Source organism: Lichenostomus cassidix, chromosome 3 (genome assembly GCF_008360975.1).
Source record: "Lichenostomus cassidix isolate B80296 chromosome 3, HeHo_3.0, whole genome shotgun sequence".
Taxonomy (NCBI): Eukaryota; Metazoa; Chordata; class Aves; order Passeriformes; family Meliphagidae; genus Lichenostomus; species Lichenostomus cassidix.
Window position 1 is genome coordinate 65,272,570 of NC_139483.1, and position 27,570 is coordinate 65,300,139.

At 38.8% G+C, this 27,570-nt stretch overlaps 1 protein-coding gene across 4 annotated transcripts in view; it reads left to right on the forward strand.

Moving 5' to 3' along the window:
* The window catches only part of HS3ST5 (heparan sulfate-glucosamine 3-sulfotransferase 5), a 189,904-nt gene extending 169,207 nt beyond the window's left edge, over positions 1-20,697 (forward strand). For all 4 annotated transcript variants that reach the window (XM_085056130.1, XM_085056132.1, XM_085056133.1 and 1 more), the window contains 2 exons: positions 14,695-14,833; positions 19,395-20,697. In XM_085056130.1, coding sequence (XP_084912256.1) covers positions 14,727-14,833; positions 19,395-20,325 — 1,038 coding nt within the window. In that variant the 5' untranslated portion in view covers positions 14,695-14,726 and the 3' untranslated portion in view covers positions 20,326-20,697. The remainder of the gene's footprint in view (positions 1-14,694; positions 14,834-19,394) is intronic.
* The last annotated feature ends 6,873 nt before the right edge of the window (positions 20,698-27,570 follow it).

Genomic DNA, 27,570 nt, shown 5'->3' on the forward strand with positions numbered 1-27,570 from the left:
GCTTTGGTGGAAGAAAATTATAATCTTGAACAAAGGAAGAAGTTGTCAGTGGAACCAGTTTGTCTTTTCAAAGTTGCAACCTGAGAGACATTTACAAGCAGGAGAGGTTGCAGCATTCTCACAGCATTGCAGCCATCGAGGCTTGGATGCTGGGGCACTGCAGAGAAATGTTTAGGAATGCAGCAAGATAGTGGCTGGAGACTTTTCTGTAATTCCAGGTGTTAAACTGGTGTCAAACATCTGATCCACATTTCTATCTAAAGCATTAAGCCAGACCTTCCTTGGCCAAAAGCAAACTCAATCGCATTATCTTCTGTTTGTTCAAGGGATAAGCCCAGCAGCTGTTCTTGTTGTGTAACATTGATATCTTTACAGAGGCTGCAATAACAGATAAAACATTTACAGAGGCTCCATGTGCCAGGGCTGACCCCTTCAGTGACCTTGGAAGGAGCTGGGTGCCCAGCCCAGTGCAAAGCATCTCTTACTGACTGGAGACAATTGTGGGGATGGCTTAATTTTTCTTTTTTTTACATCTACATGGCAGACTAAATACTAGTAATGTTTCAGTATTTCATTAATATTCAGCTCACAGACTTAATTTCAAAGCAAGTATTTGTTCTTTTCATAGGACAGAAACTGTTAACATTCCTAGAGATAAAAGAGAATTTTTTTTTTATTTTTTTTCACCTGGTGCATCAAAGGTTGCAAACATATTCATACATCTGGTTTCTCCAATGGACTTTGCTTGTGCTGTGAGCATTTAGGATAAGGAGTGTGAATGTCCATGGAGTGCTGGTTTCCTTTTAATGAGCCCTGTTCTTCACACAGCAGTGGAAATAAAGCCTGGTGCTGGACACTGTGTAAACTGGTGTGGAGTGGCACCGTTTGGGGTAAGCTAGGCAGAATGATGCTTAGTGTCAGTTTAAATGCAGTGCTAGCCTAAGGATCCATGCAGAAATCCACCACCTGCAGATATAAATAGCACAGGGAGCCCCTAGGGATCTGAAGCTGAACAGGTGCAGGGAACAGCCCTCTCACTGGGTCTTACCAGCTGTATGGCTTGTCCCTGGTGGCCCAGGAGCCTGCGTAGATTGGGCAGGAACCTGACACCTTCTCTGTAGGACAGACTAACTACCAACAGGAAAAAGGAGAAGCAGAGAGCAGCAGGGAGCAGTCATCCCATAGCAAGGAATCAGTGGGACACCTGGACTTGCCTAAGCGCCTCTCTCCAGGAGTCACAGCAGGACTGTGAGAATGGTTCCTCTGATGTGGGGTGGTTTGACTAACCTGTTTTGGCCTGTTTTCTGCAGGTAGGTTTAGCTGGTGGGGGCAGTGAACTGGCATCTGTCAGAGACAAAAAAAAAATAAAAATACTCCTACAAAGACAAAAGGGAAGGGCAGAAGCATGTGTTACAATGGAAAACAGGGCTCTCTGCATATATTAAACTTCAATTCCATGGTACCTTTTTTTACCTGCTGCATACATGTGTTTTATAAAACAGAATCAAGTGACTTCCTTACCTCTCCTAATGCAACATAAACACCTGTCTACCCCCACAGTCTCTGAGGCAACTGTTATATAGACAGCATTAAGACCATCACCTTGGAGGTAAGAGGTGTTTTATCTCATTCTGCACTCTCCAGAAGTCTGGTTCTGTTGATAATAACATGGACACTGACATCATCACACCTGCTTGGATTCTTAGTCGTGATCAGTACCACAGAACTGCTAGATACCTTAAATTTATTCAAACACAGGAGAATAGACATGCCTGCCATTCTCAAGAATGAGAACTGCTCTAAGAAAGTAGTACAGGACATTAGTATATCAATGCACACAAACCCCACAAATATAGTTAGAAACAAATAAGGTGGTTAGTTAGCAGTAAGAATGTTCATAGAGTCATGAGAGAGGCATATTCAAAGATGGAAGGATTAAAGTAAACTTGCAGATAGGACAGAAATTTGAAAGAGAACAGTGAAGAAATTCATAGCTGACACTAGCAAAATAGTGCTAAGTAATGCTGTAATATTGTTTCCTTATTCTAGGCTGTGATCTTGGATTGGCAGAAAACAGGGCCTGTTGCAGAGATGCCATGAGGCAAATTGTCCACCTGAGTGGCTGTCAGCACAGGGGAAGGAGTGTGGCACTGCCATCCATCCTCCATCCTGACAGGGGCCTCAGGTGGGGATAAGGTGCCTGAAGCACAGGCAGCTCCACCACAGTGTCTCCCAGCCAGCTGTTCAGTGTGGTTAGCACCTCACAGACTGGGACTGTTAAACAGATATCACCAGGTCTTCTTTGCATAAGGTGAGCCACAGCTGGACAGAAATGACCACAAGCCCACTCCCACTGGAACATCCTCCCTCTTTTGCAAGAGGCCTTCAGTCAAGAAGCCCTGAGGAGGGGCAGGAAAGGGATGCACTGTGTGGTGCTTTACAGCAGAGGTAAAATTATTTTGGACTGGTGCAATTGCATCTGCTCTTGTACCAAACAGTGAGGATATAGTTTTCCACCAGGCTAAGCTATGATCCGGCTCCAGAGCATTATCACATTCTTTTACATGTAAAGCTACCTATATGTGTCGTTAAATGAAAGTCTTCCTGGTAGCCTGCTGCCTGTTAATTACATCAGCAAAGCAGGGTGAGAGATGGCAGGAAGGGATGTAAGCATGTTATAGGAATAACAAAGGAGGAAGTCAATCACAAGAAACATTTGCTTGAGAATATATTGTACATTTGGGAGTGGAAAAAGACTAGTCCCTGTTTTACACACTGTAAGAAAAAGTAATTGAGAAGGTGTTCCATTCAGATGCTATTGCAACTGGGCAGTTATGAGATAGCCTCAAACATTAACTTGAAGGAGACAGACTTAAAGTATATAAAAAAAGATCCTTCTCTGAACTTAAAGAGCAGAGCACGTAATTCACTAAACTCTAACGGTGAATTTATGATGTGGAAAAATTTATTTCCTATCCTTTCTTCCACGAGAGAAAGAGCGAGAGAGGAAAATAGAAGTATTTCTTAAATTACCTTTATTTACATCTTCTTGTGAAATGGAAGGATGAAAACAGTAATTAGGATTCAAGGTCAAAATGAAATTCTGTCCATATCTCAGTCCTTCCCACATAATTTTGCAGAACAAGAGCTGAATAGAAAAAGAATGAATTGATTTATTTTAAGTTTAGTAATTGCAAATGCAAAATGAATATCATTCTGCAGATATGGTGCCAGAGGACAACACAAGCTAACAAAATAATGGTAGTCCCAATAAATAATTTATGCACAATATCAAAAACTGAAGGAGATAAAGACATGGAGAACACATTTGAAAATTTGGAAATTGCTCAAAACTGTTCCTCCAGTGTGTCCCGAGAGAATGAGCACAGAGCACTAATAAACTCTTTGACTGTGTATAATTCATAAACTTTCCCTCATTTTTTGATTTTCAGTGCTTACAGTTTATAGCTAACAAAGGAACACAGTGGAAAAATCCTGGTGAGAGTTGAGAGGATAACATAAACCAGCTGATTCCTCCACTTAGTCTATTCATAAAGGGCATCTGTTCTCATCCCAAACTGCACATATATCTACCATTAAACTTAGTACATTGAAAACAGAAAAAAAGCCTTCTATTCACATCCTTATGTCTACTGTATACTTATATTTTTATGACATCTATTGCAATATGAGATTATAACACAACAAAAGCCATTTCCAGATGATTTGTATTAAAATTATTCTGTTGAGGCTGTTGGTTAATGTTCAGACTGGATTTCTTAGACACATTCAATGACAGCAGAGCAAACTCAAAGCATACCAGTGAATGCTATCAGAAGGCAGTGGGGTGTTTCTGGATGAATTACATAGAATGAAACCTCCCCCACCCACAGCCACATTGAAAAGATGTTTCTAAGTTAAAGAAACATAAAAATTACATTCAGATAAGATTTCCCTTGAAATTATTTTGTTGGTGGCAGCCATGTGAAGTTGTATTCTGAAAAGACCTGGTGGGCAAAAGGGTTGTTTTCAACTCTGCATGTCAGCAATTTGTAATTTGTTTTCTGGCACAGCACAATTCAGTTACACAACCAGGATTTTTTTTTTCTGTAAGAGACTTTGGAGCTTTAATTTTTTATCTAAAAACAGAGGACAGTGCCCTGTGGCTTCCTGAGGGAAACCCTCTGTCTCCTACTCTGAGTACACAAGCAGAGCCCAGCACATTTCTCAGCTGCATGACAATTTCCAAGCTGCTGGGAGGCTGAGAGAGCCCCCAGCCTCTTCTGCCATATGTCAGAGCAAGCAGCGTCTGGCCTGATCCATCACAGCAAAGCCAGAGGAACACCAGAGCGGGAATTTCCACACAGCTTCCCACCATCATCAGAGACATAAAGGAACCACACAGAGCTCCCAGGGCACCTCTGCAGATCTGTTGTCCTGGGCGGGTAAATGAGAAAGAAGGTCACTACTATCAGCAAGCTACACAAGTGAAGGTGAGGCAGCTGCCCTTTGGGGATGCCCTGTGCTCTGAGGCTGAGAAAAGGGTTCCATTCTACCAGTTCCTCCCTGTCCTGCCTGCCTCTGAGAGCCTGATGAGTGTTATTTGAATATTGTTTACTTCATTAATTTCCTCCTGCCATCAATTGATGAATAAATTATTCATAGGTAAATTTATAAATTATTCTACTGGTTCTATTGATGATTGAATAATATTGACCAAATAAATTATTCACTCTTCCCCCACAAAATGACAAATAAATTATTTGTGAGAATTCTTTTCTTCATTATTAGATCAGCTCTTCCATCTGTTGAGACATTCATAAGAAGTCACTCACTGATAGCTATACAGTTTGTAAGCAGGACCCTTTAGGACCTATGTTTTCATAGGCAAACAGAACGAGTTTAACTTTATTGTATACTTATATGGCAATTGTTTTAAATATGAGGTACTTTGGAGCACAAGGAAGTGTTTTGTATGTTTCATAGCCAATTAAACAAAATACTGAGATATTCTGGGGTTAATTCTCACCCAACCAAGATATTTTGAATTGTGTAGCTTATTTTACAGTCTGATATTTGGACTAAATAGTCAGGGTTGAGACTGCAGCCAACCCTTGATCCCAAAACATATCAGGTTGTAGGTTCTGTAAATGAGCCTCGAGAGCAAAGCCAAACCAGAGATACATTGAGTAATGACCACCAAAAATGTGAATTGCATAGGCCAGTTATTTCAAGTTCCTGGATAAACTACATGAGTTTTCCATCTAGTTACACCCATGTCTTCTGTCTGTTTCACTGATTCACCAGTAACCATGTGGCAAACAAGTGACAGCCTCTTCTAGTGGCAGCATTTCTAGCATATTTTACCATGCAGGCAAAATATGTCTATATCCAACAACATGAACAGTCCATGTGGTTATTGTCATTATGATGGCTGGGGGAAAAACTTTAAATTATTTTTAAAAATGCATCTCTAAGAAAGTAATACTAAGTCACAAGCACCCACAGAAGAAAGAATTAGATCCTCTCTATTCCACAGAGCCCAAGTTAGATTTAGTTCACCAAGCCAATCAAGCAGCATTAGCGTGAAATCAGTATAAGAACCATGAATAGTACACTGAAGAGTATTCTCTAAAAAGTTTCTCAGAAACAGACAGAGAGAGATATCTTAGGCCAGCAGAGGAGCAGCCCTTCAGTAATTTTCCAGGTGTGACTGCCAGCAAGGGTCAGAAGCACACACCCCCCTGCTGGCATTGGCTTGACTCAGAGACCCACCTGTAAAGCAGGTGCAAAGATGTTTCAGTTGCCTTTTTATGGTATTTTTTTCCAATTTAAAATGATGAATCAGGCACATCTGCCAGGCTGGGTACATGTGAGGGAGCTCACACAGACCCAAGAAGGAAGTTGCTTCTACAACTCAGGCTGCCTAAAGGGAGGAAGATGAATGGGCTGTGCAAAGAGCCCATTTATGGGGAACTCTCCAGCTCTGGGCGCCTCTGTAACTCTGTAACACTCTGGTAGCTGTGCCTTCAGGTTTCCACTTCCTTTTCCAACCAAATGCAGGCTGTGAGCTGTCACTGAGGTCAATACAGCAGTGTAATGTTGGCTCTTAGAACACATACCCAGCAGAAAATCCCAGCTCTTTCATTTTCAGAGAAAACTGTTAATAGGCCTGCCTCTCTTGCTGAGGCACTAACAAGTTCCTGTCTAAACTGTCATTAATGTTTTCACTTAGATTTCCACATTAAAATAGGCATCACTTCTAAGGGAAGTGCTGTGGCCATGACTTACAGGGGAAGCACTGAGACTTTTCATTCTGGAAAATAACTAAATGGTCTTTGGGGTCAAGTTTTTAAACTCTGTTTCTCCCTATCCTCCCAGTAGAAACCCCATGGGATATCCAGACATGGAAATATACAGAAAGGTATGACAGAGAAAATGGAAAGGCAGTAAAAGTGTGCCTAGAGAGAAGTGGTGTATTCAGAAAGCTGGACTGGAAGAATACCCTTTGCAGCATTGTTCAGAATGGGTGTGAATAAAGCACAGTTATATTGGTCAAGGGTAGAGAAAAGAGGACTGCAGTCGTTGGGATAAAATGGTGAAGGGAACACATGGGAAAATTTTAGACTTGTATAAGTACATAACAGACTGGATCTTTGGGACATTTATGTTAAAGAAGTTATGAAATTTAGCCTGCACATGAGATTACAGAGACCAGTCAGAACTGATCATGTTTCAGATTAAGGTTCTGAGTAAAAGCCAGAGATGCTACTGATCAGAACAAATGTAGGTGCTCCGTATTAGACAGTGTGATGTCAATTGATCACCCATAGGGTAGTTCAGAATATGAGTCTGGATAAGAGGAAAGAGATGAGTAAGTGTACCATATAAAGATATGTAGGGCAAGAGAGAGATGCACAGAGGGATGGGGATTGATACCTCATACAATGGTATTTTTTCTCAGTGGGGAGTAAAAGCCAGGAGCAAAAATATACTCTGATGGATTTACTGTAAATGCAGTGTACCATCAAAATATATTTGTGGCTCAGTTAAGTTTTTGCTGTCAGTTTTCCCACCAATGCTTTTGACTCCTAGTAATTTTCTGAATTTAATTCAGTTTTGCTACTTTTCTAAAGGGAAGTCACAGAAAACAGAGTTGCAAGAAGCTATAGAAGGCCAAAGAGATTTTGCCTAATATCTAAGAGAAATTTGATTTAAATTGTCTGCCAGTTTCAATCAATTAAGGAACCTTCAAACAGCCTTTCATATGTCTTTTTTCAGAGATGATATTATTTGGGAAAGGATAATTTTTCCAAGAAAAAAAGGACCAATAGTCTGTGGACATGATTCTAAGTAGTGGAAAAGAATGTTTCAAAATTACTAGTATGTGAAAAAGGTAATTTTATTTCACACTAAATCATATTAAGCAATACCTCTCTGCCTTCATATCCTGCTCAGTGCAGTGAAATTGTTCATGACAAAGACTGCAAAGACTGGACCCTAAATGAAGGAAAAAAGAAGCTCTGGATATCTACCTGCTTACCTTTTTCTCAGAGGACTCATAATGTTCGTCTCTAAGGCTTTTCCAGAGCTAAAAAACAAACTGTTTATTCCTAACATGACACTACTAATGGCCTCCCTTCAAGATTTCTCTTTTGACTTTTGCAGTCATTGCTCCCCTTTCTTCCATTTCACTGCATTTCATACCTCAACTTCCTTTTTCCTGTATTATTGCTATTTTTGGTTGCAGCTGTTGCAGTGCCATCTTGAAGAAGCAAGGCTGGTATTGTTTTTTGAAGACTGCAAAATTAGTATCTATTATGATCTCTTTACAACCTGAATTACATTTCCACTGATTTTCTATCTTAGTGTCATCAGCTCCACCATTGCTGAGAAATGGAGCAGCCAAGGAGGGTGATCATTTCAGAAGAAAAGGAGGGAAGGAGCTGGGGAAATACCATTAATCTGCAGAAAAGGGCCAACCCTACCAGATTAATCTCATGCTCTGTGAAGAGCAGTGCAGGGTAATATACTCAGGATGTTGGCAAGGAGACAGGCATCTGTATTTTGGACTAATGAATTCCTATTAAGATCTATGTGCTTGGAAATGTTCCTGGAGCACTGTAGCTAAGCGTGGATCATGGCAACCCAGTCATCATTCAGCAGAACGCCTCGCCTGCCTCGCCGGCTCAGATGCAATAAGGCAGTTTTCCTAAGCAGATGTGTCTGGGACCTCAAGGGCATCAAAGCGCCTGAGATTCCTAACTACTCTGACAATCTGGCAGCAGATCTGTTTGGCACAGGGCACCACAAAGTCAATAGCAAGCTTTTGAGTTGTTTCTCTCTTCCCAACACCATATTGCTCAATGCCTTTCAGTGAGATGTAAAAAAAAAAAAAAAAAAGAAGGGGTCAGGCTGAGAAGGGAATGTGATAAAGAGCTGGTTGTGGCCTTCTGTACTGTTGTCACTTGACACAGCAGCTTCCTAGAGATGGTGCAGTTATGGGTAGATGAGTCTTCAGTGTCTCTGGAGGGAAATGTCCCGTGGGCAGTGGACTAAATAAACAGTCATTACCACTCACTACAGGCTCAAGAGAACACAGATATCTGGGTATTCCACCCAGGGCAGCCCCGATGGGGGATTATGACTCACAAATACTCTTTCAGCACTGATAGTGTGCTAACTTCTGAGAAATGAACATATGTTTTCTTATCTCGTATCCACATGCAGATGCTGATTTTGTGGGTGGTCTCAAAGTCTAGCAGGCTTTCTGGAGAAAGGCTTTTACCACTTCTTTTCACAAAGAACTGGCTCCAAGGGCAGCTTAAAGGCAGTCTTAAATCTCATAACTCTACAATAGCAGACAAAAAAAAGGGTATTTTTAGGTTATTGTCACATCTCTGGCATAGCACTATAGGAAATCTTTATGTTGGAGTTTATCTGCATTATTTATTGTTTTCCATCAGCTTTGCTGACCTTTTCTTCTCCACTCTTTCAGTCAATATGAGTCATGAGGAGAAAAGGACATGTCTAGTACACAGGGATACTTACATGAATCTGTGAGCTTGCTCCATGTTATGAGCATATTTCCTTCTTTTCTTTCTTTGAAACCTGAATTGAGCAAGTGTGCATTAATTTTATTTCATCCCATCTCAGTCTTATGTTATAGAAAAAAAATGAAAACTGTAGCTACTCATAAGAATTAAATTTATTTTTTATATTGAAATATGAACCATTAAGGAAAATTAAAAAAAATAAATCCAAGTTCCTTTTCTGCAGGGTCAGCACTTTACCATTCCCTGAAATGTATGGTATTTTCAAATCTTTCAGTTCTCATTACCCATTTCATTTTGCTGTGTCAAAAAAGGGAAGAATTTTATCTCTTCTTAGACCATTTAATGCTATTAGGAATGAAAAATCCTCTCTCTAATGAAAAATCATGTTCTGCTTTATCATGATTATTCCAGTTCTTTAGTACAGTTCACATGGTGCAATAATACTGTTGCGATTAAGGAAACCATCAAAGTGGAGGTTACTGGGGAAAAAGTACAGCAGCACTGTGTCTTTTCCTTGCCACTAGCCCAGACCTTCATCAGTGGTGAGACAGAAAAACTGGAATGGGGAGGACCTGGAGGAGGAGCAGCAGCAGTAGTGTGACTGGCTATTCCAGGCAGACCATGACTAAGATCATGAGTTGATGAGAATGCGCATAATTTGAGGGATAATTTCTCTCCTTTTCAAAACACCATGAAATTTCCTACCCCAGAAAAAGTCTAAGTGCTTGATTTGTATGAATTTTAGTGACAGTGAAAAGTGGAAGAAACTGTTGTTAACATTCAAGAGACATAATGCAAATGTGCCAAGTGAAAAGTTTCTTGACTTGTTCTCTATCGCTGTATTTAAATCCCGCATAAACTCAAAGAGCTTTCTGCAGTGTGTGACAACAAATATTTGTTGGTCAACAGATGACCCCTGCTGGTGTGAAAAATAAAGAAAAGAAACATGTCAAACAATAAATTCTACTAATAAAAAACACCTCCTATTTGCTATTTTTCCAGCTTCCTTTGTTCATATTTGCCTTCAGTTTGTACTTCATTTTGATTAATCACATCACTTTATCAGGACTGTATGTCTTCTGCCTGTTTGCCAAAGGAGAGGATGTTGTTGTTGTTTCTTATACTTCCGACCATAACCAACCATATACTATTCATTTATCTACAGCATCTTCTCATCTCTGCTCCATGTGTCCAAAAATATCCCTTTGATCATCTTCACACAAGTTCCTGGGGATCTTCTTGTTTCATTGTCTGTTTATTTGGAGCAAGTGATTATGCTAGCAGATTCTCTTTTCTGTGCTTCTGCAAAATTTGTGATGCTATCAAATTCAGATTTTTATCAGTAATACCATGATTATTACTATGCTTTTTCTGATGTTTTACTCATTTGATTTTGACCTACCTTGAATCAAAAGTTAACTATTACAAGAGCTCACAAAAAATTATATTATTTGTCCAGCACACCCACTATCTACCTCTATCCTTGATCCCTTCATCTTGTCGGGAACAGACCATCTATTTTTCAATTGATGTTATCATCAGAATTTTACATAGTTGTACTGTCTTCTCTTGGCACTTCACTGCATAACCCTAGTCCTCTCACCAGCAAGTATGGGTATGTAGGGAGAGGGGTTAAATGAGGCATTCACATCGATATGCTGGTAAGGCTACTTTCTAGGGATTCTTTATTGAGTTGTACCGTGTCAGTCTAACAATTCAGATCAGACATGTATCTGAAATCACAAAGTGCATTTTACATTTAATTTTCATGTAACTTACAAATTACTTTTTTTTAATATACATGGTGTTGCGCACACTGCCATTTCTAGAAATCACTCTTTTAACTCTTTGTGTTGCTCTTTGTGTATTTTGATAGGGTCAGATAGCCAGGAGCAAACTTTCTTGTATACATGTTTAACTAAATTGCCCAAGACACATATTTCTGATGCAAGCCCACTGGAGCTGTGCAACAGTGTGCTGTCATCTCTATTGGTGGGAGGTTCCACATTCAGCATTCAGCTGCTGGGAAAGTTCTGCCTGTAGCTTTCTCCCAACCCTCCTCCTGCTGGTCAGCAGCTTTTGTGCCAGTTCAACTCTTGTCCCTTAGAGACAGTGCAATTTTTTTAAAAACACCGTTATTTGCCTCAAATAACTGCTAAAAATCTTGTCCCTTCAGACAATAAAATCTTGTCACTACATTTTATCTTGCCTTCCAGCTTCTTGTTAAGTTTAAAAGTATGCATTCTTTACAGAAAACTTTGTGGACCTTATAATATGTCCCAGAATTTTAATTTCTTCCTTTTCATTTCTTCTTTCCATTTCATTTAAGTGTTGCCGTGTTAGTCACCAGCAACATTTTCGCCTTAGGGACCTTCACCTTAATCACATTCTGGTTGTATTAACTCTGTGTCTTAAATAGAAAAGTTTTTTCAGTCCTCTCCTCTGGCACATAGAGCTATCTCAGTCCATCCATTGCAAGATGTAGCCTTTTCTGGACTCAAGATATTATTTCTCTACATTTTTTTTCAGGAAAAAATTAGCATCTGGGCAAAGTTTTATTGAGACCACATCTCTGGAATAAAAATCTTTCCATGGCCTTTAAATTAGATGCTAAAAGTGAAAACAAAAAAGACATAAACAAATAAATAATGTTATATTTACATTTCTAGTGTGTACTCTGTACTTGTTCTTCTGTGGAATTTTTTTGTACTTAGGTAGCTGCAAACATAGGCCTAGAACTAGTTTGGGCTTGGGCTTTTTTGGTTGGTTGATTGATTTACTTGGTTTTTGTTTGCTTTGTGGTTTACTTGATTGGTTTTTTTGGTTTTTTTTTTAGTTGACTCTTATTTTAAACATTAAAGTTGAGGTAATTAGGCCTTGTGGAATCTATTTCAGGAAACAGCTTATCATTAATTTGATTTTTTTGTGGCCTGGTGACCTCCACAGTCTCACTAAGACTTGCAAGCAGGACAGAACAGGGGTCCAACAGACTGCATAAGGGAGAACACATGGAGAGCACTTTAGTTTCATGTACAGAGGGCTGCACATGTTTATGTTTTCTGAGAGATAAAGTTCAGAACCAGTTGTTGTAACACTGAAGTGAAACTTTCATTTAGAGGGAGCAGCACCGATAGACGTAAAATTTGGAACCTATGAAAATTTATCCTTATCATCTTCATGTTCCTCTCTTTCATCTTTTTTCATCATCATCATCATCATCATCCTCATCATCATCATGTCCTTCTCTTATATTTTTAAATTAAATAGTTAAAAGTAATTAGCAGTAACATATCAACATAGAGATATAGTATCTCTAGATTTTTCTCAATAGTTAAGCTTTGGCTACAGGTTTTCTGCCTGCTCTACATATAGAATTTTACATTTATACATCGTTTTTATGGAAAAAAAGTATATTAAAAAAAGGCAAAAGTGTATCGTGTAGTTAAAGCACTAGAAAGGAATTATTTCAGACTGAATCTAACTGGTACTTCAGGTTTTCTCTGTGACCTTGAGCAAATCACTTAATCTCTCTATACCTCTGCTCCTCATTTATTTTTTAAAGGATGGTAATACTTCTTCTGTCTCTGTATTTACATGGCAAATTCCTTTTACTCTGAGTTTTACATTATTCTTGTTGCGCCATAGATCTTATCTAAGAGTTCTTATTATAGAGTTGCTTTTATCTACATAAAAAGCAATGTACTCTTTATGATCTGTTATCCTGTATGATAGGTTATCCTGAGCTACGACCTGGCTGTATAAGGAGTTACTATTATTATTATCACACTGGAAGTTTTTAGAGACCAAACCAGACTCAGACTTTCAACACTGGATGGCTCTGTTATCAAGCTGTGGTGGGCCAAAATTAGAAATGTTTTCTCTATAGCAGTAAAATAAATGTGTTTCAGAATGGCTATTCAACAACATTGGAAGAAAACCAATATGGAGTGACCTGCATCTGCACCTTTAAACCCAGCCAGCACTGGGGCAGGCAGGGTACATGAGTGCTGCCTGCTGGGAATGTTCTCCAGCTTGTATGATCTCCCAAACTGTATCCCAGATTCTTAAATGAACTTCCTGGGCCATAAATTTAACATCATGGGCAGGACAAAGAAATGTTTACAGGCCCTGTTTTGCATTGGCCAGTCAAACCTTCCACTCTCACCAACAATTATGCTTTTTTATATGGTTATACACTTATAATAATTTGTCCCAGTCTTGCCTGATGTAAATCCTAAGGCTGGAAAAGAAGAAAATATGCTGCAAAAGGAGATTTGCTGTAGTAAGGCACGAGAAACTTGACTTCAAATATTGTTGAAAACAAGTTCAGCCAAAATTTAGAAAAAAATTTCCATTCAATCTACTCCATAATACAGTAAACATTCCCTGATAGAGGGAGTGAGACACTGGATGAGTAATTCAGGTGGTTACAGTTTATATTTGTGATTTTTGTATCAAGAGAACCCATTCAGGGATGAAAGCATTCTTTTAGTGGGTAGATGGTATGGCTAAACCTATCTTGAGCCAGTGAAAAGATTTGAACTTATTTCACAAAAGCTCAGAACTGGTACAGAATGAAGAACTGTGTCATCTTTGACTGTGCTCTGTAAGGAGGAGATGATCTTTCTCCTCAGTTCATGAAGGAATCTATTAGGAATCCAGCTCTGAGTCTCCTAAAGAAGTCTGCAGTCCAGAACACAAGTGTAGTGTCTGAGGAAGAGTCAAACACTTCCTTCTACCTTGCCTAGGAACTTCCTGGTTGAATCCTCTTGGCACTAGGTCATGTCTTTTTACTCCTGCCTGCCTCATAACTAGTATTTGAAGCAGTGCTAATTTATGGGATTTAGATGGTCTCTGGAGCACATCAGAAAAAGAGATGTAAATATATGTGCTCATATTGCTAAAAACTGGGGATGTAGGCATGCTTTTTTCCAGGATGCCAGCTAGAGTCCCATCAGGTCTTAAAGTGATAGACACGGCTGCTGTCAGGCAAGTGAGGAGCTAAAGTGATTCTCCACAGAACAAACCAAACTGACACCCAGCACAGACACAGCTGATAGAATACACTGATGCTGAAAAATCATCATTGTGCCCACCCCAGCTACCTGCCTCTCAGGTCTGTCATAATTAACTTACCAGTATGGATCAGGATATCTTTTTCTAATTTCTCTCCAGCATACACTCTAATAATCATAGAGCCACATTAAACATGCCTCCATAAACTGTACGCAGGACCTGCAAGCCTAACTCCTGGTTACTGCTGCCTTACTTGACATTAGGGAATTTAAATCTCTGTTGAAATCTAGCTCTGTCTGATTCTGAAAGGCTTAAAATTTAAAAATATTTACCTAACAAGAGATCCTATTACAATATGAGCTTCTACAGCCAAGCCCCTCAGTGTGGCTATCACACAGCCCTGGTGGCTGTAGCTGAACTGTCACTTCCAGGATAATCACCCTACACCAGATACCTTGCCATGTGGGACAGAAAACCCGTTGGAGACTAAAGAATTTTAACAATTTATTTCTCAGTTTTGCAAAGATTTTGCAAGTGTGGCTTAATCAGCTGCAACACCTGATTAAACCTTACCCTGCATATTCCTTTCTGATGAGTATTTTATGTGTTCTTGTTTCTGCAGACTGAAGAAGTCCTGAAGATTGATGGAGGGCCATGCTATTCAAACAGCAGGCGTTGCTGAGACAGAAGCTCTTTGTGCTAGGCAGCCTTGCTATTGGAAGTCTCCTATATCTAGTTGCCAGAGTTGGGAGTTTGGATAGGTAAGTCATTAAATAGCTGCTCTCTTATTTAGAATGGGCTAAGATTGTCTGAGTTTTTGCTTAGAGGGTCTGATTTCTTTCAGTCTTTGTTTTTTGGTTTGCATTTTGTGTGTGTATGTGTGTCTACTCATGTATAGACAGACAGAAACACTGACTATTTTAATAGTGGTTTTCATTGTTTATTCCTACCCTTTGGAGAAGAGAGTAGGAAAATAGTCACAGTCATCCATGTCAAAGTTTTTCTGTCTGTCCATTTGTATTCTGAGCACACTGACACTTGTTTTCAGAGAAGAAATAAACCAGAATCCAGTAAAAATGTCATTACAGTAGCTCATTTTGCCAGTGTACATCTGTGTGTTGACCTCTAGTTTCAAAAAAACAGTTATGATGTATTTATACATCTCCTTTTCTAAGTTTGTGAGCAATCAATTAATGTGCTACAGTGGTAGTTAAAATTAAGTATGAGCCTGCAGAGCAGCTCGTCAAGTTTTGAATACTATTTTATTTGAAAGATTGCTTCAGGGTTTGAGAATTTTAACTATGTCAATTAGCTGGTATTTTCTGTAGCTGAATGTGCCAAATAAGGGGGTTTTCTCTGCAAATTATTTCCTGGAGAGTAATAGAAAATACAGCAGAGAAAATCAAAGAGTGTTTGGCACTTCTGACCAGGCTGAATTTTGACTGGTTTTTGACAGTGCAGCAGTAGTGCTACCTGCACTGACACTGCTGTTTCTGTCAGTTTTGAAATGGCCTGGGATTGCTGTGGTAGGTGCTACACAAAGTCACAACATGTTAAAGAAAGAAAAAAAAAAAAAAAATGCTGTTTCAAAAGAATGAATGAAAAAAACACTACACGATTTCCAGGAGCTGATAGACACTTTGCAAGTGTTATTGTTATATTAGTGTCCTTCTTTTCAATGATGCTACATATTGGATGACTTCAAAATTGTAACACAATGCTGTGTGACTATGCAGTGCGTGGAAAATCCAAACATAACTGTTGTCCATCGCAGGTAATGAAGAGCTCTGTCAGTGGTCACTAAGTGCCTTCTTCAACTCCTCAAATCCACTCTAGGAGGTGAAGGAGACCACACACTCAGCTAGGACCAAGTACATTACAAATTAAGCCCCAGAAGTTATATCTTCTTTCCCCTTTTGCCTGGTGGTCTGAACATCTCTGATGCTTCAGAGGTAAAAACTTCACTGAGACTAATGTGATTCTGTAAATGGAGGCAGAAATTCTTACTGGTCCCTGCAAAAGTATGTTTTATGCTCGGAGGCATGAAATCTAATTAACCTTCTGCTATTATCTATGCTTGCACATCTACAGAATTTACTGATGGCTATAAAATTATCTCGCCACAGTATTTGACTCACTGACCTCCTGCGGCAGTGAATTCCACTGGTTTCATACATAGTGCTGCCAATGGCAGTAAAATTCAGTTTTGCTCTCTTTACTTACCCAGTGTGAAGAATATCACACTGCTAAAAAGCAGTCCTGTGTATGGACTTATTGAAATAGAGAGAGAAAGAAGTACTAGAAAGGACAAGACACAGATGAATTAACTAAAAATGTTCTTCTGCCTCATCGTTGTTGAATCTCTCAGTAAAAGGATGCTGAGTGGCTTCAATAGACTTTGCAATAACTAATTGTTCAGGAAAAAATCCAGATTCATTTGTGCTTAATTTATGCTGATCTAATTTGGACAAGAGAGCTGGGGATGGCTCACATTTAATAGCCTCAGATTAGGCTCTTCAATGGCAGCATCTTGAGTTTTCTTAGGCCCAAAGGGAAATTACCACTGGTTTATCTGATTCATTGAGTCATAAAGTCTGATAAGCACTTCCCTCCAGGGGAGGCCACCTTCCTTCAGCTCCTGAGTGCATGGAGCTGCTTTACATGTGGAAATTCAAATAAATTCCGTGGCAATTTTGAGAACACCTGGATTAGTCTTTGAGTTTCCTGACTCCCTGATTGGCAGTACCAGGGAGCCTCCACACCTGATTTCCATGCTACAAACTACTCCTGCTGGAACCAGGCTTATGATCTTTTGCTGCTGTGACACCTCCATTGGAAGAAAATTAGCAAGTATTCTGGGTCAGGAGAGACAGTTCATTAAGATTGCCCAAACCTAGTTCATCTGTTTTAAAATTTTTCAGAAATATTGTTTCCAGAGATTAATTGTTTTTTGGCAGGTTTTCTCAAGAGGAATAATTGTGGAGTTTTATTGTGGCAGCTTGAGAAATTGCCTGTTTTGGGAGAGTGAAATAATAAATGCCATATACTCTTTCTTGGCAAAAAATGTTACTCATGAGAAAATGATTCAGGCAATCAAAAATATTAGCATTTTGCAACATAAGAGTACACAGTTACATCTAGGATTAAACTGTGAGGATCTGCATTTTACCCACAACTGCCAAGATCTTTTAAAGTTACTTTTTTATTATTTAGAGAGAGTAGAAGCAGAAAAAATCCGAAATGGAAAGGGTGAGGAAGGACTTCTAACAACATCCAATCTCTTCCCTTAGGCTAGAGGATATCTTCAGTATTTATTTACTTTTAAAGGAAACCACCCTGTTTGACAAGCTGTTGTGTTACACTGAAGGCAGTGCTAGCTGTCTTTTTGAGCAAGAGATAAAATTAGTCGAGACGGGTCTGGAACTGCTGTTGTGGAATCCTCTTTGCTTGAAAACAAATAACAAATACACAGAAGGAGAGGGAAGAGAACAGAGATAGTAATTGCAGCTTCTGTTTCTCATGCTTTTAACTGCCACCTTGCTGATGCATTGAGACTCTCACCAGCCACACCACCCTCTGACCAAATTGTAGCATTGTTAAGACATTTCTTCCTCTTTTTTTTTTTTTTTCCAATATGGGCAGGTTTGCATCAGCATTTCAATGATTCAATCTTTGCCACCAAGTCAGGCTTACTTAGTAAATGGCAGAGAACAAAGGGATAGAAGAAGCTAGAAACTCGAGAAAAGAAACAACAGGAACTCACTTCTCATCACACTTCCTAATTAGTCTGCAGGACTTAGCTGGAGCTCATGTGAACCCAGCAATGTCATATGGGTTGTTTCTTCAGCTCTGTCTGGACAGGCTATATCTCTCAGCATCTGGATAATCAAGGAAACAAGCTAGCAGGTCAGCCAGGGGGATCAAACTTACTTTGTCCCAGCCATCCATTGTCCTAGCATCAGTGTCAAATTAGAGACCCCAGCAAACAGTGATGGATGGAAAAGCTGCAAAGAAATAAATAATTTTGTCCTGAAAGCAGGGTTTGAATAATATATAGTAAATGAGTGAGGGACCACATGCTGAGAAACCAGAATAAATACTGAATACCTAAACAGCTATTAATGAGCTTTGCCCATCTGGTATACTGGCTGAGGCAGGGGTCCTGTGAAAAATAATAACATGCAGCCGTGTAATTTAAGAACTGTATCATAATATATGTGCACAGCAAGCTCACACTAAAATTGCCTAGGCAACCTTTGTTCTTACATATCCTTAATTTTGGAGAGCATGCCTCCACAAAATTAGTAATAATATTTTTTTCTAGGACTTTGGAAGCTCTCTCTACACACCAGTTTAATCTTCAGTGAAATAGTGGCCTGTATAATGTCCAAAGTGCTGATTTGAGAGTGGAGATCAGAGTTTATTCAAAGTTCTGTAGTAGCAAAGTTTTAACATTTTCCTTACTGAACCACTTCTTGGATCTAGTGGCATCAGACACAAGAACAAAGAATTAGAGAAGTGGAAAAGTGAGGAAATAATTGTAGCTGAATATAAAAGAACAGCACAAAAATTCAGTTGGAAAAGAAGACATAAAAAGGCACAAAATAAGGTTCAGTGTGAGGATACAAAAGTGATTATAAGGAAATCACTGGTGTAATGGTGCAATAAATGAGTTTTTAAAAACTCTTCTTGCCATTCTTTGTGTACCTTGCTAATCTTATCTGAATCACAACCTTGGACCTTCTGATTCTGACTGGCAGAAAAAACACTAGGTGCATTGTAAAGAGGGGGAGAAATATTGAAAGGTTATGGCTAGAAAGCTGGTTTTCATCCCTTTTTCTCCTTTTCACTAAAAAAGACAGCTCTGGGTCAACACAATGGAAAGGACTGGAAAGACTTCAGGCTAGAATAGAAAAATTGTTGGAAATGGATTACTTAAATGAACTAGATTTTTAGATCAAAATGACCAAATATAATTAATTTTAGAATGCTTTAAAAACTGCCAAACCTATCACAAAATAATGAGAAATGTGGAAGTTTAGCTGAGGTTCAAGAAGACCCAAGAACAATAATCATAGTTTCTATGCTGGCAAAGAGCAGGGAGGTGAAGTTAGGAATTACCCAGCTAAATCAGAGCAAAATACCCTACTAAATAATAAAAAAATTGCAGATTATTTAACCACTGGCGGAATAAATTAAAAGTCGAAAGACGGGCACATCACATTACATTCAAAAAGGTTTCCAAGAGCATGATTCCCTTATACATAAAACTTGTCTTGAGAGATATCCTCTTTTTACAAATACCTCTTATTTTACTTGCAGACTGCAGCCCCTCTGCCCCATCGACGGTCGTTTTGGACCCCGCAGCCAGGACGAAATCCCACTGCGAGCCCTGCAGTTCAAGCGAGGTCTGCTCCATGAATTTCGAAAGGGCAATGCCACCAAGGAACAAATTCGACTGCACAATCTGGTTCAGCAGCTTCCCAAGGCCATTATCATTGGGGTGCGGAAAGGAGGTACCCGAGCACTACTGGAGATGCTGAACCTTCACCCTGCAGTGGTCAAAGCTTCTCAAGAGATTCACTTCTTTGACAATGATGAAAACTATGCCAAGGGAATTGAGTGGTACCGGAAAAAAATGCCTTTTTCTTACCCTCATCAAATAACAATTGAGAAAAGCCCTGCGTATTTTATCACTGAGGAAGTACCTGAAAGGATTTACAAAATGAACTCATCTATCAAATTATTGATCATTGTCAGGGAACCTACCACAAGAGCTATTTCTGATTACACTCAGGTGCTGGAAGGCAAGGAAAGAAAGAATAAAACTTACTACAAATTTGAGAAGCTGGCTATTGATCCTAATACCTGCGAAGTGAACACTAAGTATAAGGCAGTGAGAACCAGCATCTACACAAAACATTTGGAGAGGTGGTTAAAATACTTCCCAATCGAGCAGTTTCATATCGTGGATGGAGACCGGCTTATCACAGAACCACTGCCAGAACTCCAGCTGGTTGAGAAGTTCCTAAATCTTCCTCCGAGGATAAGTCAGTACAATTTATACTTCAATGCCACCAGAGGGTTTTACTGCTTGCGATTTAACATTGTCTTTAACAAGTGCCTGGCGGGTAGCAAGGGACGCATCCATCCAGAGGTGGATACTTCTGTCATTACCAAATTGCGCAAGTTCTTCCATCCTTTTAATCAAAAATTTTACCAGATCACGGGGAGGACATTTAACTGGCCCTAAACTAAACTTCATACAACACTTTCTGTTGCACCTGAGGCATGCAATAGATGTCTCTGCTGAAATATGCACTTTTCATAGACACAGCTAGCAAAGTAACTTTTTTCATGCATACATGTACATAATGCAGTGTGTGACCAAATATACGGTGGGATCGATTTTTTCTACAGAGTAGTAACTAACATAAATTTACTGTCAATATAGTTGCATCTTTTAAGATATAATAATAAAGGGAAAGGAGGTATTTAGGGAAACAAAGTCAGACACTGTTAAAAGGGTCAGTGTTCCTCTCGCTTAGTGAAGTGTTTATGTGACATATGTATTGATCTAAGCAGAACATTCAGTTATGCCATAAAAATTCATGTCAAAAGTCTGTAATGCATAATCTTGAGGCTATATTTGTGAGAAAGCATAATCTTGAGAAAGCATAATCTTGAGGCTATATTTGGTATGTGTATTGCTAAAGGAATACTGACACTTTAAACACAGCGCTGAATTTTTACAATGAGAGTGAATAGTACTATTTTCTTATTATTTTAAATGAATATCTTATCTCATACAAACTACATTGTTTTAGAGTTCCTGTGGTGAGTTTGCACTATTGTTTTATTGTATGGACCATAGTGTCACTTGTAGCATGTCAATCATGTGTCAAGAAAAGGTCAAATAATTTTTTCTTCTATACTTGTGTGTCGACAAAGCTAAACATGGTGTACATAGTGTACAATGTTTGTAAATACTGGTTTCACACTAAGTAATTCTATTTTGTAAACTGAATATGGCTATTTAATTTATTGTGAAAATTAAATTTATTGTGGTATTTAAAAATGGAATGGATTAAAATTACCTATATGTGCAATGGCTTTTCACCTTTGCTTGATGTACGTCAGTGTCGCCCCTTAGCTTAGACAGCATGTGTGAGAGAGATTTGCACAGGTAAGCTTGGTTTACAGACAGTTGAGAAAACTGATGCGTGTGGCAAAGCAGGGTTTATCAAAAAGCTCATCCATTTAGGAATCTGGTGTAATGCTCACCTCAAAGAGCATTGGTGATGTTCTGTTGTGGCACTTTGCTAAAATAAATTCAGTTGCCCTTGAGGCTAAATCACGACTGTAAAAGCCTGCTGTAACCAGGTATATCAAAAAAGCAGAGCCCTCATTAAAACCAAAATAACAGTCAAACAAACAAAATTAGAAGAAATGTTATGAGATTTCATCACCAAAAGCTGGCAATGCTTCAGAAGTCAAAGAAAACAGTTATGATACATTTGCTTTCATCTAGTAATGCATGCACCTGCTCCGAAAAAATAACCATAGTACTGTTATTACCAGGATAAACATAGCTCATGTTTTCATTCAATAAGTGGCAAGAAATTAGCTCAGGAAATTAATATTTTCATGCATTATACATTGTATGGCTCTTTAAGATTCATAAGAAAAAAGTAATGGAAGCAAATGAAAAAGAACGCAAAAGGAAAAAACCAAAAGTGAAGTAAAAAAAACCCCAAATCACAACCACTTTAAAATCACCATCTAAAGATTGATGGGGACACAAATTTTGGAAGGTGTCCAGAACATCTGAATATTCTGGGCTACAGTAGCAGAGTGGCCGGTAGTTCAGATTATAATAAGATCAAGTGTTCCCTGTGGGCTGTTTATTTTGTTCAGTGATTTGGAAGCATTGGTTTTTCTAAATAAGTGGTTTTTAAAACTCTTGTGAGAGATCGCTGCTTGTCTTGCTGTATCTTTAATCATATGTGCTAGCACTGTGAGCAATGTGCCCTTTCTTCATGCTGCATCAGAGCCGTGCCAGCACGACACAGCAGAGCATATGTGAAATTCTCTGCAGTAGCTACAGTACAACTCACTGTTTTCCTGTATGAGAGCCATTTATCTTGTCCACTTTCTGACTAAAAGACTGAGATATTTAACTTATCTAATAGTGTTCAACAGGGAGCTTTTATCCAATTTAACCTTTTCATGGTCTTCAGGTGGGCAAACAGATTCCAGGCAGCTTTGGGTGATACTTGGGATGATGTTTCACATTGTCCTGGCTACAAACTGACTGAAGGCTGAGATGTATTTTCAGTTAAAGGGAGAAATTAGTTAGGTCAAAGTAACCTCCGAACATGAAATATGCATTTGAAATTAAAATCTCTCTGCATTGATCAGAAGAGTCACAGAGACTGTGATCTACCAGGCACGACTACACACATTCTTGTTAAAGTAAGCTGGCTTGACTCCAGCTTATCATTTGCAATTTTGGAGAGACGTGGATAAATTTAGGCTATATCTTAGACAAATCTGGTTCAAAAATGCACAGAAGAATAGTCAGGAACAGAAGGGGAGGAAAGAGAGTTCAAAGGCATTGTAATGTATATTAAGAAGGTTAAAAGAGCAGAGGACTGATTCACTTTCACTGAGCCTTCAATGCAATGTCGTCACGTCTATTTGACATGATGCAGTGAAGAGAAAATTTCAAAACTGATTCATAATACATAGATACAACGTATCACCCAAAGCATGCTCCTAGGTTAATGGGGATTTTGCTTCTATGTTCATAACCAGTTTGTGAAGTCCTAACCTTATGGTATTTACCTCTTCAGGAGCAATTTGTGAGTAATTCAAAACTTCTTTGCTTTGCTTTGCTTCCCAAATTCTGAGTGAATCATTTCTATTCAAATTGATCATGAGTGTTCAGACTGGGAAGAGCATTCTTAGCTTGAGATTATGATTGCAGAGTGAGGCACAGCTATATGAAGTTGCAGCTGTTAACTTGTGGCATTTAAGTTCTCTAAAGACATTACATCTTTCCTATTTTCTGTACTCTAAAATTACAGGCTCACAGCTCTGGTAAATGTTTGGATTAAAGCTGCTAATATTTCTGTGCATTTTTATCAGATTGTCCCAGCTGCTATTTAAACTGCATAGAACAACAATTTGCAGTATAAAGGATTATTGGAGATGAATTTGAAATTGTATTTTCAGGAATTAGTATATAGGTAAATAAAGAACTGATATTAGGAGATCAGACATTCATTTACCGTTAACCCGCTATACTGCATTTTCTTCAGGAAAGCAGAATAGATATGATGGAAATGAATATACCCTATTTTAATGGATTTTTCAATTTTTGCCATAATGGCTAAGAATTCAGGAGACACCTTTTTTAGCAACATGCTTCATTATAATATTCCAAGATGTTTAAAAGGCAACGGCCACAAGTTAAAAACACAGGAGCACCATCTGAACATAAGGAAATGTTTTTTACATTTAGGAAAGCTTTTTTACTGTGCAGGTAACTAAGCATTGGCAAGGATTGCCTGGAGAAGTTGCAGATTTTCCATCACTGGAGATATTCAAAAGCCGTCTGCACATTGTCCTGGGCAACTGGCTCTGGGTGTCTCTGCTTGATCAAGGGTGTTATATTTCCCTTCCAACCTCAGTGGTGTGACCCTGTGAAGATCTCTCTATACCATTTAGTTCTCATTAAGTACTGCCCATTGGTTCAGTGTTATACAGACCACAGAGGAAGTGTAAGACAAGTGTCACAAGCCAGTCCAGCCACTGTTCAAATCCAAGTATGCAAGCACTACAGGGCACATATTTACTCCCTGGGTAGCTGATCTAATTCGTGCTGGAAGCCTGTTCAACTCTCTGGAACCCTCTGATAGGAGAGATCTTTTGTTGATGACAGTCCTAGAGATCACTGTTGCTAGTTTCAATACAGACTGAGAAAACTACAGAGACCAGGAGGTTCACAAAGGCCCCTTCTTCATGAAGAAGAGGTCAGGAGTTGGATGTTACAGGGAGTGGTATCTTTGCTTTCATTTAAAATGGGATAAAATGCTATTTCTTTCCTGTGTAAAAATAACTTTAGAAACCAGGTCTGTAGAAGGAGTCAACAATCCCATGGCAGTTAAAGTCAACCCAGCTCATGCCTGCCAAGGTCCCAGCCTCCCTCCTCATACAGTGTGCTCTTTCCCACTCCTTCGCACTGACTCTCATGATTTCCTGCCCCCTCCATGTGGAGCTGCTTCAGTTCACTAGGCAGGCACAAGACTAATCCATTTAAAAAGATGAGTAATGTCACTAAAACTGTTCTGGATCAGACCAAATATCTTTGTAATCCAGGATATGTCACTAGAAGTGGCCAGTAATTAATGCTTCAGACAGGATATTAAGCCAAAGAAAACATGAGGACATTTCCATGCTCCAGTAGTTAGCAGTCATTGGATGCCTCCAGTGGGAGAGGACAGTCTTTGAAGGTAGCAGCACTGAGTGCGTTCCTCTTCTTTTTATTTAGCCAGAAACCCCTTGAATCCACTGAAGAGGTGTTCCCAAGAAGTTCTCTAAGCCCTCTTATGTTATCATTTTGCAAGAATAAATGTGGAAAATGAATCAGAGATGTTTGGGTAGTACCTTTAAAATCTGATAATAAGTGTAATGATATGGTAGTAGAGGTATTATCTTCCTTCCTAACTCACTTTGAAAATGCTGTGGGTTGCCTAATTAGTTTCCTAAAAAGTTACTTGCCACATTACTTTATACTTATTGAAGATTCCTGAGCAGGCTTGGTCCTCAGATTTGTAAAAGACTGCAGAAGCAGAATAAATAATGCTAAATTTTACTTTTGAAAGAGCTTGTTTGCGGAGAAAAGGACTTGAGGTAAATGATTGAAAGTTATTTTAATAGTAATCTCAGACATTTTTTGTTATTGTATTCATCAATTCCAAGGACACCAACTGGCTACTTGGCTACACTGTTGTTAGTGTTCTATTTAATTTAGAGTCTATCGTGTGAAATTTATTTCACAGAGCAAAAAAAGCTATTTAAAACTCAATAATATAAATCCAGTGAGTCTCAGATTACATTATAAAGATTTAATTTTGTTACTGAAGGCTCATGCATGTTAGTGAAATAGGGATGCGCCCAGGCTAACTATCATCACTACCTGTAAGTTGATTTTTCCTTTGTTTATGAGTTTCTTTGAGGAGATATTTTGCATGTGATACTCCATAGCACTCTTCTGCCAGTTGATCAGATCTGGATAATCTGTTCTTTAAAGACTGATTTATCTTCTGACAACTTTGAGACAGACATAACAAACCATCTTCAGAACCACCAGCTATCCCTGACTGCATTTACATTTATAGAGAAAAGATTTTCAGTCCTTTCTGCAATTGTGCACTGATGAAAGAGTCAAGCCCTTAGAGAACATCCATGTGTTATCAATCTGGATACCAGCCTTTTTCCCAGGGCTTGAATTGACAAGTGCAAGGAAAGCACAGAAAAACTAGAATGCCATCGTCCATCTGCTGCACCGTGCTTAGCATATGGTAAATAAGATTATCTGCAGTTGTGAGATTCTTATTAAAACTGGCAGTAGCGTGGCATGACTTTAGGGGCTGATGGTGACCAAGCTACCAGACTCTTTTTAGTTTATATCTAGCTTACTTTCAGTTCAGCTTTGACTCTATTCACCTTCTTATCAGTTTCAAAGTTGTCTGTCATGGTGCACAGTGACCCCCAGCTCTCTCTGAAATGTATTTCTTGTGAGACAGAAAAGGAAACACCAGCACAGGCTGTCATAGTCTTTGTCACTGTGGCCACAGAGAAAGGTTGTGGTACAAGGAATTTAACTCTGTTGATGTCTGTGATTCCTATATGATTCCCTAACAACTTCCAAAATAATCTCCCCTCAAAAGCAATGGCCACTACTTTAAAAGGTTAATGCTTCTGTGAAAGTGTCCTGATTATTCATCAGGATATGAAGCATCTATATTTGGAACAGATTGCAGTCTTTTGATACAGTACATATACTGTACACATAATATACAGCAAAACATAGGATATGACAAGGAAACAATGCTACTTCAAGCCATCTGATGTTATGCCTCAGGCTGATTAAATAGACAAAAGGAAACGTGACAGAATCATGCACATCTTACTCCTGGCCTTAATTGCAAACAACTGTTTTGTAATGTATGAGGCCTTTGCCATCCAATTCCTTGGCTGATTTTCTTCTGATGAAAGACTTTCCACTTCATTGAACTGTGAAGGCTTCGTTTCGATTTCAAACCCATGGAGACAGAAGAATTAATTTACAATTCCCTACTATATGAAGAAAAAGTGATACCAGTTTCATAAGAGGTGGGACTAGTAGCAGCACTATTACTAACTTCATCTTCAGAAAATTGCTCCAGTTGTTGCAAGCTCCTCAGTGAAACTTCACTAGTAATAGAGCTTTATAGGAACAGAAAAAAAGCCTTTTTACTTTGGATGGCTGTGGAGCAGCACAGCGCCTCACAAAGATGCAGCCCAAACCTATAAGGCTGGTGAAGTGAAACCATAATTTGTCTTAAAAACTCCACATTTGGTATGCATTGAAACAGCCAGGCTGCATCAAGGAAATGAAGGAAATAATAATCTCTTTTTCCCTTTTTCTTATTTTTTGTAAGTGAATGGTAAGGCTAGTCTTCCAAGAGGTAGCCACAAGTAATTATCATTTTCATCAGTAGTAATTAGCAATGCATGTCCTGAACAATGGGCAGCTACTGTTACATCTTCAGACTCATTTAAATCAATTTGCTCTGTAGTACCCTGAAGATTAACTGGAGAAGAAACTCGAACTCAGTGTTGATCAGGTAAAATGTCTGACTATATTTCCATCCTGGACTCTAAAAATCCCACCTATATTCATGTGGTCTGCCCTGGCACAGTGGCCTGCCATTCTATCCACCGATAATAAAAGGAGAACAAGCAGAGCTAGTTATACAAGTTCATTTATATTCAAGATCCACCAAAATTTCCTTTACAAAGCCACACAGGCTCTATTTTAAAATGTTGTCAATTGAAGATTGAAATTGAGTACTTCATAGCTGTCATGTTGGCTTTCACTTTTGACACTTACATCTTAAAAGACATCCAGAATATAGATATGCGGACATCTTCTCAAGGCTTGGAGCTATCTAAAAAATTCAGAATCTTATTTTTATTAAATTTTGGTAGATTAGAATAATGATTGCACAAAATACTAAGTTACTTGATAAATAAAAGTAGTCGTAATGCATTTTTATTTTGCATAAAATAATAAAAATAGTCACTGGAATAGATTAAAATCGTAGGTATCTTCTCTTACTGGATGTTCCTAAGTGTAAGCCTACAAGACTCTTCTTAATAGCTTTCTTGTTCAACCTCAAAAGTGCACTGAATTACACCTAAAGGCTGTTGCTGCTTACACCATAAT